This window comes from Acipenser ruthenus, chromosome 3 (assembly GCF_902713425.1).
Source record: "Acipenser ruthenus chromosome 3, fAciRut3.2 maternal haplotype, whole genome shotgun sequence".
In the NCBI taxonomy this organism is placed as follows: domain Eukaryota; kingdom Metazoa; phylum Chordata; class Actinopteri; order Acipenseriformes; family Acipenseridae; genus Acipenser; species Acipenser ruthenus.
In genome coordinates this window covers 16,776,051-16,790,367 of record NC_081191.1, presented here as the reverse complement: position 1 = coordinate 16,790,367, position 14,317 = coordinate 16,776,051, and the positions used below count along the sequence as shown (strand labels likewise).

Below are 14,317 nucleotides of genomic sequence, written 5' to 3'. Positions count from 1 at the left end.
GAAGGGGAGGAGCCGCCGTCCCGAGAGCCAGAAGGGGAGGAGCCGCCGTCCCGAGAGCCAGAAGGGGAGGAGCCGCCGCTGCCGTCGCCCAGAGAGGGGGAGCCGCTGCCGTCGCCCAGAGAGGGGGAGCCGCTGCCGTCGCCCAGAGAGGGGGAGCCGCTGCCGTCGCCCAGAGAGGGGGAGCCGCTGCCGTCGCCCAGAGAGGGGGAGCCGCTGCCGTCGCCCAGAGAGGGGGAGCCGCTGCCGTCGCCCAGAGAGGGAGGAGCCCGAACGTCCACAGCCCGAGGGGGAGGAGCCCGAACGTCCACAGCCCGAGGGGGAGGAGCCCGAGCGGGAGGAGTCGGTGCGTCCACGGCCCGAGCGGGAGGAGTCGGTGCATCCACGGCCCGAGAAGGGGAAGCCCACAGGCCCAGGGCTGAAGGGATCCGCAGGGAAAAAATACAGGCTGTTCCCACCTCCACCGCCAGCAGAGGGGGAACAGCCGGAGCTGTCTCTCCCTCCACCGCCAGCAGAGGGGGAACAGCCGGAGCCGTCTCTCCCTCCACCGCCAGCAGAGGGGGAACAGCCGGAGCTGTCTCTCCCTCCACCGCCAAGAGGGGGAACAGCCGGAGCTGTCTCTCCCTCCATCGCCTGGGGTTGCCTGCCTGTCCGCATCGCCTGGGGTTGCCTGCCTGTCCGCATCGCCTGCGGTTGCCTGCCTGTCCGCATCACCTGCGGTTGCCTGCCTGTCCGCATCGCCTGCGGTTGCCTGCCTGTCCGCATCGCCTGCGGTTGCCTGCCTGTCCGCATCGCCTGCGGTTGCCTGCCTGTCCGCATCGCCTGCGGTTGCCTGCCTGTCCGCGCCGCCAGAGGGTCCAGCGTCGCCACGGGGTCCCACATCGCCAGAAGGACCAGCGTCGCCGTTCTCGCCTCCGCCACGAGAGGGAGCTGGGCCGCCGTTCCCGCCTCCGCCACCCGAGGGAGACGGGTTGCCGTTCCCGCCTCCGCCACCCGAGGGAGACGAGCTGTTGTTCCCGCCTCCGCCAGCAGAGGGAGTCCGGCCGCCGTTCCCGCCTCCGCCACCAGAGGGAGTCGGGCCGCCGTTCCCGCCTCCGCCACCAGAGGGAGTCGGGCCGCCGTTCCCGCCTCCGCCACCAGAGGGAGTCGGGCCGCCGTTCCCGCCTCCGCCACCAGAGGGAGTCGTTCTAGGTTCCCTACCAGCGTTCATGGGCTTTGAAGGTCCGGGGCCCCCACTATTGAAGGAAGCTTGGGGGATCCGGCATCAACCCCGCCCACCACCGCCCGTTGAAATAGCCCACCCAAGGGACATAAGGGGACTCTTGGGGGGAGAGCTTGGGTTCAAAGGGGGGAGGGGGAGTTTGGCCGATTGCGTGGAGGGAGGTGTGTGGCAGAGCAGGGCTCTGCCCTTTAGAAATACTGGCAGGGAAGGAGTTAAATTCTCCTCCCTGCCCAGATTGATTGCTTCAGGTGGGAGCAATCAGTCAATTAATTATTAAATTATGGACTTAGCCACCTGGCATAAAAGGAGGCCTCAGCCTCCCAGTTAGAGAGAGAGTTCTAGAAGAGAAGTAGTGTTTTTGTGTGTGCTGTGTTTTTTGACCAGTGAAGGCAGCGCCCAGCCTGGAAACTTTATTTGTAAGTTTTGTTTTGTGTTTATTTTGTGTTTGAAACCTTTTTGTTTGGCCCCCTTTTGTTTGGTATTTTTGTTTATTAAAAACTTTATTTTGAACTTTCAAACTGTCTCTGAGTCTCAAACCTTGGTCATCCTTGTCACAATCCCCTTACCTTTTTGTAAGATACAGTGTACCCTAAACTATCCCCTTACCTTTTTTCTAATGCTTGCATTTATTAGAAGTGGTCCTTATTGCAATTACTCAAATATTATTATTTTAAGAGGGGACTGCAATAATTAAGAAAATGTATTTTGAATCTACTGTATGCTCTCCCAAAGTAGCCCATCACATGTAATATGACCTGCATATCGTAATATCATATAAAGACCTTAGTGTATTGTTACAACCCTGTTAATAAATTCTGTACAATTTATACAAATGGATGATAAGTTGTCTGTGGGTTTTTACTTAAAAAGCTAATACATGTGATACAAATAGTTTATATTGACCAAAATATTTCTATCCTTTTTCAGTCACGCAAGAAAATTGGTAGTTAACACCAAACAAGCTCAAATTCTGCCAAGGGAAGCCTTATAAAAGTGGCATGATTCCGATTTGTGTACTGATCAAGAGCCATGTGGGACTTAACCGGGATCTCAATTTCAAAGTGTTGAGAAAATCCTTGGGAATTGTGTTTTAAAAAATAAAATATAGTTGCTAAAACAAAGTGCTTTTTAAAGAAAAGTCTGTTCCCTGACGTTACCTAATAATTACAACTACTATGGTAACAATACTTTGTTTTTTGTTTATGTTTCACTGACCATTTGTTTTAATCGTGTACATGCACATACTGGAGGCAATAATTTCACACTTGTGGCTTACACAAGTGCCTAGCAGCCTCTGTCAAAACACTGCTTTGTACAGAAGGTTGCTTCTCTCTCTGTATTGTGTTTATGTGCTTGGACTGTGGGTTTATATTTTTCTATGCTGCAAATCAGAAACAGACAGGAGTTTTAGAATGTTTTAATCAATATAATCTTTTACAACAAACAGATTGTTCTGTGAACTGCAGCCACTTTTCTTCCAGCTATATAGAACTCTCAAGGTGAAGTGTGTCACCCCAATGTTCCACTGTGTATTTAGAACTCCAGTCTGGTGGAGGGCTTTATAGAGATTTTACAGAACCACGCTGATATTAGACAAGTATTGTTAACATGTCTGGATATACTGGTTGATGTGTCATGAAAAGTAACCACAGCAAAGCTCTGCTCTCATGTTAAAGCACCTTCTGCCGATTGCATGTTGTTGTTGTTTATGGTTCATGTAATTCTGTTGCTCAAACATTAACTGTTGTTCTCTCTCTTTCTTTACCTGTTTTTGTGCTTGCATGAGAATCATAAGTACTGTGACAGAACTGACTTCCTCAGTCCATTCAAATCATGTGACAATGTTATCTTTCAAGAGTATGAAGAAAAAGGATCTGAAGAAAAAGGATCATACCTCAATATTTGAGCAACAGAACCCATTGGTAGATTAATAAGATTGCTATGCACTTATCAATATGATAACACATAATTTTACAAGTATGGCCCACTGGAGTTATGGTCATATAATAAATATCACTGTAATTTTCTTTTTTTTTTTTTTTAATACCTACAAATTGGAGGAATACTTACCATATTGTTGGTTCTTTAAAAGAAACAGGTGTCACATCCACATTGGGCAAGTGAACATTTATCTTTAAAAGGGAACCTGCTATGTTGATATTTGGAATTGAGAAAGCAGGTTTTGATATTTAGGTAATGATACATGATGTAATCAAAAGGTACTTTGTAATAGTACAAGCATGGGGTTTGCTGACCTTGAAATTGGGAGGTATGATAACTTTGCCAGCTGGGATCTGCAAGACTATCTTCTCTCCTTCGAAGAGCCACAGGTCCCACTTGGACTGGTTGACAAGGAGAGCCCAGGGCAGCAGCTCAATGAGGAGTGTGTTCAGACAGGGCTTCCAGGCTGAGAGTTTCACCTGCATTGGGCTGTCCCACTGAGCCAGCTGCTCCACAGTGCTCCTAACGGTATAGAAAAACAGCTTTCAGGGTCAGGCCTTCAGTGTACCCACCAAGTATAACAGTACTGGTGAAGGTGTTTGTTTAATGATAACTGAAATGGTTCACTCTTATTACAGGCCTTTCAGACACAGAACAAATAAAATGTATTCCTATGTTCGGTAGACACAATATTTTAATTCTGACAGCCAAGTAAGTGTGTATGATAAAGATATATAACTTTTTTTTCAAAATGACATAAACTGCACACATCTTATATGCAAGAACAAATAAACAGCATTCAAAAGCTGAATCACTCAGCAGCTCTTAAGGATACCACCCCGCCTTTGAAGATACAAATGAGTGTTAATAATCACTGGATCTTGCATATTTTGGAGCCCGCCAGCAGTTTTTTTGGTTTCATATGGCTTGCCCACATATATGGGAAAATTGACTTGGCCTTGCACTTTGTTATAAACTACGGATCACAAGAGGGAAAGTAATGACTGACGAGAGTAATTCAACACCAAACCACGAGATACTAACTCCAGAAGTACACTGTACCATATAGTACAGTTACAGAACCACAAAAATGCATATGGTTAACATGCCTACACTCTGCACTTTAACAGTGCGAGTGCAAGCCAACTTTTTTCGTTTTGTGTTTGTGCATTTTATCAAGATGTGCTTTTTCTAACGAGGACAGTTTCCAGCATCTGGGGACCAAGGCACATTAGGGCTTATATCAGTTACAACAAGCAGCTTGCTTCATACATACAGTATGAGGCCCCTCTGTCTTTGATTAAATGATAAACATCTACGGGTTTGAGGAGCACTGACAGTTATAAGTATAAACTTGGTTTAAAATAAATAATAAATGCCTAAACATAAGCTGTTGGTACAGCGTACTTGGCATGTACCCAATGGCAACTCTTTTTTGATTCTCTGTATTATCACAGCATCTTTACATTTTAATACAAACATAATGTAGAAACATCTTGCAAACCAATTCCTGTGATTTTTTGCTTTGTTTAAGTTGAATACGTTTATAAAATTAATTATACAAATTATTAATCAATGACATAAGCCACGTGCTGTGCTGCTTTATTAAAGAAATAAACAGCTGATCAGCAGATGCTAATCTTAGTAATAACTATGTATTTGTTTATCTTTGGGTCTCAAAGCAATACAAAGGAGGATCACAGATATGAAAACCAAAAACACCAGAGGGAAAAAACATAAACCATTGTCTCATATGCTCTATTTATAGAGAGGTATTTGATGTTTACAATGTGACTTGTTTGGTGTTAACTAAAGCAGTACAGAATAATCTTTTAATATGAAATTGGTACCACCGTAAAATATAGCGTTATACTCTCCACGTGTTGCTACAACTGTTTAACACACAGGGGGATGTATAACGCTATATTTTTCAGAATCCTGCTACTGCAACCTGAAAAGATGAACAATTGTTTGCAAAGTGATGTTCACCTTTTCTATTTAGTAATTTCTGCAGTACACTGTGAAAAAAGCCTTGAGGGAAATAAAAATAAAAAAATAATCTACAATGTCAGGTTTCAGGGAAAGGGGTACCGAACAATATCCCCCTATCCCACCGCCCCTCTTTTTAAAAGTATCAATATCAGCAGTAAGCAGTGAACTTCCATTGAAAATGTTAAATCTAAACAGGAATAAAAATAGGGAGTTCAAATTATATCTAGCTATACGTTTTGTTGGCACCTCATCCTACAATGTATCAAAGTTAAGAAGTGTTGGTATCGATGGCATTAAAGAGACAGGGCAGATATCAGTAGCTGTCGGCAGACACTGATCTAAGATCTCAGAATCGATGTGTTACCTGTATGAGTCCTTCTTGATGTAAGGCCATGGAAGGTGGGAAGAGGAGTCTGCTGTGTAGAAGTCTGAGAGAATCTGAGCCTGAGTCCCAGTGCCTTGCGTCTTGGTAACAATTTGCTTTATAAGAGCAGTGGAGATGGGGACAGCACACTGAGAGGCATCGTCTTCCTCCCTGTTATCAGAAACAGGGATGAGAAAAATTGACAGAGCTGTTCCAGTGACAGAATACTGCCTGAGCAAGATCATATGAGTATATATTTTTATTGATGTCATATCTTATAAATGTAAAAAAGGATTGTTATAGAGCAAAAGTATTATGCAAAAAAAAAAAATTCTTCCTTTATATATATATATATGGCCTTTTGCCATAGAAAATAATAAGCCACAACCTCAGATATGTAAATAACTGATATTACATTATTTTCTTCCTTATTGATATTAAGGTCAAAAAATGTCTTCCAAATGGGCATGTGGAGTTCAGTTGAATGACATAAAAGTAGTTTTTTTTCTGAAATTGTAAAAGGGCTTTGTAGAAGTCTGATTCTCGCCTGAGCCTTGTCTGTGGTTTTTACAGAGTGCAAAGATACAAACGGAGGACACAACAGCTTTGGTAAGGAAACTTTTCATTCTGTCTCGCATTGGTAACCACATTTTAAATGTTTAACCCCAAGAAGGCCACAACTATTTATAACTGTAGGAAGGGAAAAAAAAGGTGACCAGTGAACATTTGAAACATACGGGGGGGGGGGGGGGGTTGGGTTGGTTCTTTGAAAACACAGAAAAGAATAAGTGGGAAGACAAATATGGCATGGACTGATGCATCTCTGTGCATTCGTTACACGATGTTACATATCATTTGCATGCTTCAGTAGAAAATACATTGTCCATCCTTCTAAGTCATAAGTTCCTCTGTCTCAGAAAATCGGTTATGCCACCACTTGATAACAACTACGTGGCTAATCTCTACCCGTTACATATAAAAAACACCGTCCCACTGGCTTTGGCCAATGAATATCCTGACCTTGTGGCCAGCTAACCACTAAGAGTGAAGAAGAGATTTTACAGCCTCCAAGTCGGAAAGGAAACAATTAGAAGCAGCTGTATAACAAGTTTTAGTGCTTTTTCTTTTCTATATTTGCTTTTAATTGAGACACCCGTTGCATGCCGTCCACTATACTGTACCTTGCTTGGAAAGTCAAGTGGTGCATCAGATCTGATTCTACATTGAGAAGTGTCTCCTCTTGTCCTTGGCCAGGGATTAGCTGTGACTCTTTCTGCCCCAGACTCCTCTTCTCAATGTGAATAATAACAGGGTCAGGGAGATGACTCCTCATGATGAAGAGCGGACTAAAAACAACCTACAACATGAAAACAGCCAACACAGTTATGCCAACATCTACAGTTATTAAACACATAATAGTGATACATTTACAAATACTAAAAGATAGCAACAAAATAAACTCCATGACAAGCAATTCGACAAGTCTCAGCATGTTCAATCGAATCGTTGCTTTGAAATCACAGATAGAGTATGTTGTGATATTGAAGACATTGAGAAAGACATCAAGTGTACATGTTTGTCATTGAACTTTATTATTTCCACATTAACACATAAGTAGGGCTCTTTGTTTTCGGTTTTAGTTTTTGATGACATAATGTCCCTTTAAGTTTGTTTTGAGCCAACCTCATTTCTTAATTAAAATGTTGTAGAAGTGATTATTGTAAGACAAGATCGCTTTTGTTGTGTTTCTCCCACCCTGTTTGACTCTCATTCGTTTCACTGCTAACAATGCTTTTTTTAAAATAATTTTTTTAAATCAAACTGAAACCAAAAACGCGAGCAAAGTTAAATTGCTTTAATCCCCATTTTGAAATCCTAGTGACTCGTTGCAAAATTGATTTCACCTGTTATGTATTCTCTTAATTGTGAATCTCTGATTATCAGTGAATCAAACAGAGCGTGTCATTCAAATATTAGGAAGAAAAAAGAAGCCCACAACAAAAGCGATCTTGTTTTACAATCAACACTTCTACAAGAGTTTAATTAAGAAACAATGTTGGCTCAAAACAAACTTAAAGGGACATTACGTCACCAAAAATAAAAAACGAAAACGAAGAGCTCTACACATAAGTACAGTAGAGAGGAGAATGTTAAGTCAGATGTCATACCAGTTCATGTTATTAACTGTGGGGGTTGTCCTAGATGTTTAATAAATGCTGGAGGTTTAATCATTAAACCACATGCTATTTTTGGTTCTGTGATTTAACAAAAAAAGAAAACCGCCCACCATTCTTTGTTGTACTTGAGAATCTGGCTCTAGGGTCATGACTGTACACCACACATAAAGAAGCATGCCATTGGAACATGGCACCTGTGAAAAGAAACATAACAAAATGTAAGACAAGGCTATAAATGAAGAGAGGGTAATACATGAAGATTCTGAACAGCATCCACAGATTAGCACACATTCTTCATTACATTAACAAAAGCTGTTTAGTCCGAAGCAGGTGCATAATACACCAAACAGCTTACACTTCTTTATCTGTGCATTTATAAGGCTTATGGGAAGTAAAGTTTAAAGTTATATTTGAATGAGGCAGAGCCACCAGGGCATGTACAGCAGCATGACTCATGAATGGCTTGAGATCTCTTGCTGAAGCATAGTACTATGAGAAACCTCAAGGAACTGCATGATATTTTGCACTTCTCTGCATATGTAGAAAAATCAAGACGCCATTGTCATGCATGCCTCCTCTTAAATGTGACAATTTACTTTGTCTATTAGTGACTGACATGCTATGAACTTTGTGTTGGCTTCAAACTTTACATTTCAAGTTGTAAATGAACATCTGGCTCCTGACTTTATTCAAATAACAAATTCAATTAGACTACTAGTTTACTGAATCAGCCAACAGAACATCCCTGTAGTTTCTGTCTGGGTTAGCTTGACCTTGGATTAAAACAAAAACATCAGCTGCTCCAGGACTAAGTGGTCTTAAAAAGGCTGAGTATTTTATAAGGCTGCACTGTATTTACTTTTGTCTTATACTTTAATGACAATCTGTCTGTGACTGTACAGTGCACCTGGCTACTCTGGAATGCTAAAATCATCAGCTAGAGGACAGCATCTCTCACCTGGACTATGGTGCTGCTGTCATGTTCACAGGACTCCAGATGTACATCCCTTGACCACTCATCATCCCCTCTCGCTCTAACACAAAGCTCTGTCAATTCTGTGTTTTCCAAAACATAGGAGGGCGTCTTCAATCTGACAGCCAGGCAGTCGACATGCTCCTTCACCACAGTCTGCCCATCCGGCCCAACGTAGTGCTGCACGACTCTTAACTCAATGTCCCGGCTCAGGTAGCTACACATGATTTGCCGGCCACAAATAATGATCTACAAAAAAAAAAAAAAAAAATGGTAGATAACATTTTGAAAATCATCCGCTCAATCAGTATTGCATATAGTAATTACATTTTTTTTTTTTTTAATTTAGAGTGACCAATTATTATTTTTATTTATTTTTCCCTAATTTTTCTCCTCACCGCAGCGAGTCCCCACACAGCACAGATGTTCTGAGGGCGTGTGAGCGTCCTCCAATCTCACAAGCCTAAAGCGAGAATAGCTTTTACGCCGAGCAATCCAGAGCAGAGGTGGGCGGTCTACCGATCCTGGAGAACAGAAATCAGTCCTGCCTCTTATCCACTGAATGTGCTCGGTGTCTGGCCAGTAGGGTTCGCTGTTGCGCAATGAGGAGAAGCAATCCCTTCCGGTTTCCCATCCCCCACCCCGGGAGTGTCAGAGCCAATGTGACGCTCCCTCGGGGGTCCCCAGCAAAATTCAGCCTCTCTGCACAGCCTGGACACGAACTGGCGCCGTTCAAGCTGTATCACTCATCCTGTGCTCCCAGCGGTAGCCACCTGGGGACCCCATAGCAATTACATTTTTGTAGTACACTAGAACCTGACATATCTGATGTAATTGATTCCAGGGGTCCATCAGATATGTAAAAATATGGTATCTCAGAGGGTGTAGTTATACTACATTGTAGTTACTTTATTGATGTCAGGGCATTACAAATTAACAAATTCAGGTACATCATTGTATGCAACTATACATATACTATAGAAAGAAAAACCGTGAAAATGGTTGCAAAACAAAGCAGTGTAATACAGTATTGGGCAATTAACAAAACAGCAGTCCATGCCAAAGTAATCTGACAGTTTTTTTTTTTTTTCAACCGAAAGTGCGTGTTAACGCGAGACAGATAAAATAAAAATAATTACAACAAAAACACAAACTGCTTTTGATGGTCAGTGATGTATATTGTTTCAGCTTTTTAACAGTACAGCAATTATATGAATCCCTCGCTTTCCTGTTTTGTTTTTAACGTGAACAGCTGGAATGTAAAAGGTGAAACTGCATCCCCAATAATTATTTTTCTGGCTCTAAATCCAAAGTATTTATGAAAAACAGGTGCTAGAAATAGAGCATCTTAACACAGCAGTGTTAGAGTTTAGAGATAACTGGTTAATGCCTTAATTTGCCAACTTTTTAATTAAAACCAAATGCAATCAAAAGAAACAAACAAACTCTATGCAACAATGTAATTAGCAAAGCAGATGGATCGACAGGCCAGGGAATGGACTCTGAACTTACAGCCCAGGTACAGAGCTGGCAGTGATAGTTCCAAGCTTCCCAAAATACATACTTACTGGTACTCAAGCTGAAGACTCATCAATGAGTACTGACAAGAGGGATTGGGACTGGGTAATCCTATTTGTATAAGGCTCAGCCAAGACTATTAATCATTAGCCGACTAAACTAATAATTGGCGAGGCTATGTAATGTACACTGCTGGGATAGGTTTAAGAACAATCGACTCCTTTCCCATGTTTCAAGATGTATACTTGTACATAATAGCTGTATCTTGGTATTGCAAAATCATCTCTTTATTGAACTTGACACCATCTTCACTAGACTTATGTATCTCTTCTCTCGTTTTCTGCCACACAATGAAATGAAGTCAGAATTTCTGTCTCCTGGAACATTTTGGCACAGACAGCCCAAACTCTCCAATGAATGTAGATTGACATGGAGAAAGGGTTCTTAGATCAGTTAATAAAATCAAATTTGAGAACCCCCCCTCATATTTTCCAGCTCTGTCATATTAGCTGCAGTCATACTGTAAGATGACTAGTCTAGTTAACTGCAATATAGCTCTTCTTTTGTTTTCCGAGATACAGGTTTTGGGGCAGGGGTGCTGCTGTTGGCTTCAATCCTGAAATCTTGATGGACAGTCTTTCTACTTGCCAGCAATTTCCCTACAGATTTTGGCATTGTCAGTTGCATTTTTTTTTTTTTTTAATTTAGTCGTCACCAATGGTTTTTACACTGGTTTTCTCCCCAATTTGGAATGCCCAATTATATTATTTTTATCCCGGTTCACCGCTGCAATTCCCCGGGCGACTCGGGGAACGGAGGCTGAAACACGCGTCCTCTGAAACACGTTCCTGCCAATCCGTAATTTTTCGCACTGCGGATCCACAGCGAAGCCACCAGACCTATAGTGCCGGAGGACAACACAGATCTGAATGGCTCCACTGCAGACCCACAGGCGCCCTATCAACCACAGGGGTCGCTGGTGCGTGGTGAACCATGGATTGCCCTGCCGACCTAAGCCCTCCCTACCCCCTAGGAACCCCCAGTCACGGTCGGCAGTGACATAGCCTGGATTCGAACCTGCGATCTTCAGGCTATAGAGTGCATCCTGCACTCCATGCGGAGCGCCTTTACTGGATGCGTCACTCGGGAGCCCGTCAGATGCATTTTTAGTACGCATGTAGCTTTATGTCACACTGAAAATTATTTGCTTTAACTTTATATTCTCTATACTGCTGTTTATATGATAAACCAAACATACAGTGCCTTGCAAAAGTATTCAGACCCCTGACCAATTCTCTCATATTACTGAATTACAAATGGTACATTGAAATTTCATTCTGTTTGATATTTTATTTTAAAACACTGAAACTCAAAATCAATTATTGTAAGGTGACATTGGTTTTATGTTAGGAAATATTTTTAAGAAAAATAAAAAAACTGAAATATCTTGCTTGCATAAGTATTCAACCCCCACACATTAATATTTGGTAGAGCCACCTTTCGCTTCAACCCCTGTGCTGTGGAAGCTCCCAGTTTACACCGATGAAAGAAATTGCCCTAATGAGGACACAATTACCTTACCATTGGCCTCCACCTGTGAAACATTAAAGTTGCTGTCACATTTTCTGGATAAAAACCCCACTGTTGAAGGATCATTGGTCAGGCTGTGAATCTGAAGGAAAATGAAGACCAAGAGCATTCTACAGAAGTTAGAGATAAAGTAATACAAATGCATAGATTAGGGAAAGGGTACAAAATAATATCCAAGTGTTTGGATATCCCAGTGAGCACAGTTGGATCAATAATCAGGAAGTGGAAGCTGCATCACACCACCCAGGCACTGCCAAGAAAAGGCCATCCCTCAAAACTCAACGCTCAAACAAGAAGGAGACTTGTGAGAGAAGCCACAGAGAGGCCAACAATCACTTTGAAGGAGCTACAGAGTTCAGTGGCTGGGAGTGGAGTAATGGTGCACCAGTCAACCATATCAAGAGCTCTGCATAACACTGGCCTGTATGGGAGGGTGGCAAGAAAGAAGCCGTTACTCAAAAAGGACCATCTGAAAGCACATCTGGAGTTTGCCAGAAAGCATGAGAGTGACCCAGCTGCGATGTGGGAAAAGGTTTTGTGGTCAGATGAGACCAAGATAGAGCTTTTTGGCCAAAACTCAAAGCACTATGTGTGGCGCAAACCTAACACTGCCCATGCCTCAAGAAACACCATCCCTACAGTGAAGTATGGTGGTGGCAGCATCATGCTGTGGGGATGCTTCTCATCAGCAGGGACTGGGCATTTTGTTAAAATTGAAGGAAGAATGGATGGAGCAAAAACCAGGGAAATACTGCAAGAGAACCTGCTTCAGTCCGCTAAAAAACTGAAGCTTGGGAGGAAATTCACCTTTCAGCAGGACAATGATTCCAAGCACAAGGCCAAAGCAACATTGGAGTGGCTCAAGAACAAAAAGGTGAATGTCCTACAGTGGCCCAGTCAAAGTCCTGATCTCAATCCCATTGAGAATCTGTGGCACTATTTGAAAATTGTGGTCCACAAGCGTCGTCCAACCAACCTGAACAACCTGGAGCAAATCTGCCAAGAAGAATGGGCCAAAATCACTCCGACACTGTGTGCAAAGCTGGTACATACTTACCCCAAAAGACTAAAAGCTGTTATTGCAGCGAAAGGTGGCTCTACCAAATATTAATGTGTGGGGGTTGAATACTTATGCAAGCAAGATATTTCAGTTTTTTATTTTTCTTAAAAATATTTCCCAACATAAAACCAATGTCACCTTACAATAATTGATTTTGAGTTTCAGTGTTTTAAAATAAAATATCAAACAGAACGAAATTTCAATGTACCATTTGTAATTCAGTAATATGAGAGAATTGGTCAGGGGTCTGAATACTTTTGCAAGGCACTGTATATAATAATTACAAATAATGTAATTGTATGTAAAAATAATGTGATATCTTGTAACAATTGTAAGTCTCCCTGGATAAGGGCGTGTGCTAAGAAATAAATAAACAAATAAATAAATAAATAATAATATATAAGAATGAAAAAAAAATGGTATGTTTATTAATCGAACAAGACTCATCGCCCATGCCTTGTCAGTTGACTGAATGAGGACAAGATGCACACTTTATAAGAAACAGTTTGGAATGCAATATGTGTTATTTTGTCTAGGCGCAAGTAAGACATATAGCCCACTTGACAATACTTACATAACAAAGTGTCACTATCTAAAAATGTATCTTGAATGCAGGATTCACACTGATTTCTTATTGTTTATCTTGAGAAAGGGCCATCCTGTTTCGTAGAGCATGTAATATCGCTGTTTTATGAAAGTGCAGAATTGGGTGGGTACTATTTACGGATGGATATAAGACTCCTATTTTAACTATGAGTTTAGTAAGACACAGCTGAGCTTGTTCCTATACATTGTGGCTAATCAAGCTTGTAGTAAAATCTGGGTGAAACTGCTATGCAATAGGAGTCTTATTTCCATCCCTGGTATTCTATCAGTTTTCAGTAAAAGGTAGCTTTAGATTAAAAAATAAATAAATAAATAAATAAATAAATAAATAAATAAATAAAATTCCTGATCATCACTTGGCTTCTTACTTTGATCTGTGCTTCAATCTAGTCAACGGTGAATAATTAGCAGTTTTTGAAAACCTTTTAGTTTACAGTCACAGAGTTCATGAAACGTACTTGCTTCTGCACTCCATTAAGCGGCTGGACCTTGATGATGAGTGATGCTGTCCTGCCCTTGTACTGGATAGTTCTGATGAATGTCCCCACATTGTCCACATTGAAAGGCTCGGACCATCGCCAATTTCCCCAGCCTTCGATGCAGATGTGAAGCAGCTGTACGGAAGCAAAGACAACCTTTTTTACATTTCTGCTTATTCAAATGGCAAGTAAACAGAAAGGGTTTTGTTTAAAGACCTTTTGTTCACAGTTTTTTTTTAATAATAATCTTCCTGTTTACAAGATCTCAGTGAATTGGTCACAGTCTAAAATACTTTAAGAATATTGTTTATTTCTAAGCACATTACCATAAAGTTCGCCACAATTTAAAAGCTACCATGAATATCACTCCATGTGGATTAAAGTTAATGAAAAACAAA

The 14,317-nt window shown here is 41.6% G+C and overlaps 1 protein-coding gene across 2 annotated transcripts in view; it reads right to left on the bottom strand.

Moving 5' to 3' along the window:
* LOC117394303 (intermembrane lipid transfer protein VPS13B-like) overlaps positions 1–14,317 on the bottom strand; it is a 370,657-nt gene that overhangs the window by 20,342 nt on the left and 335,998 nt on the right. For both annotated transcript variants that reach the window (XM_033992431.3, XM_033992429.3), the window contains exons 44-49: positions 13,899–14,054; positions 8,652–8,915; positions 7,804–7,887; positions 6,698–6,873; positions 5,517–5,687; positions 3,475–3,682 (exon numbers count right to left, since the gene is read on the bottom strand). In XM_033992431.3, coding sequence (XP_033848322.2) covers positions 3,475–3,682; positions 5,517–5,687; positions 6,698–6,873; positions 7,804–7,887; positions 8,652–8,915; positions 13,899–14,054 — 1,059 coding nt within the window. The remainder of the gene's footprint in view (positions 1–3,474; positions 3,683–5,516; positions 5,688–6,697; positions 6,874–7,803; positions 7,888–8,651; positions 8,916–13,898; positions 14,055–14,317) is intronic.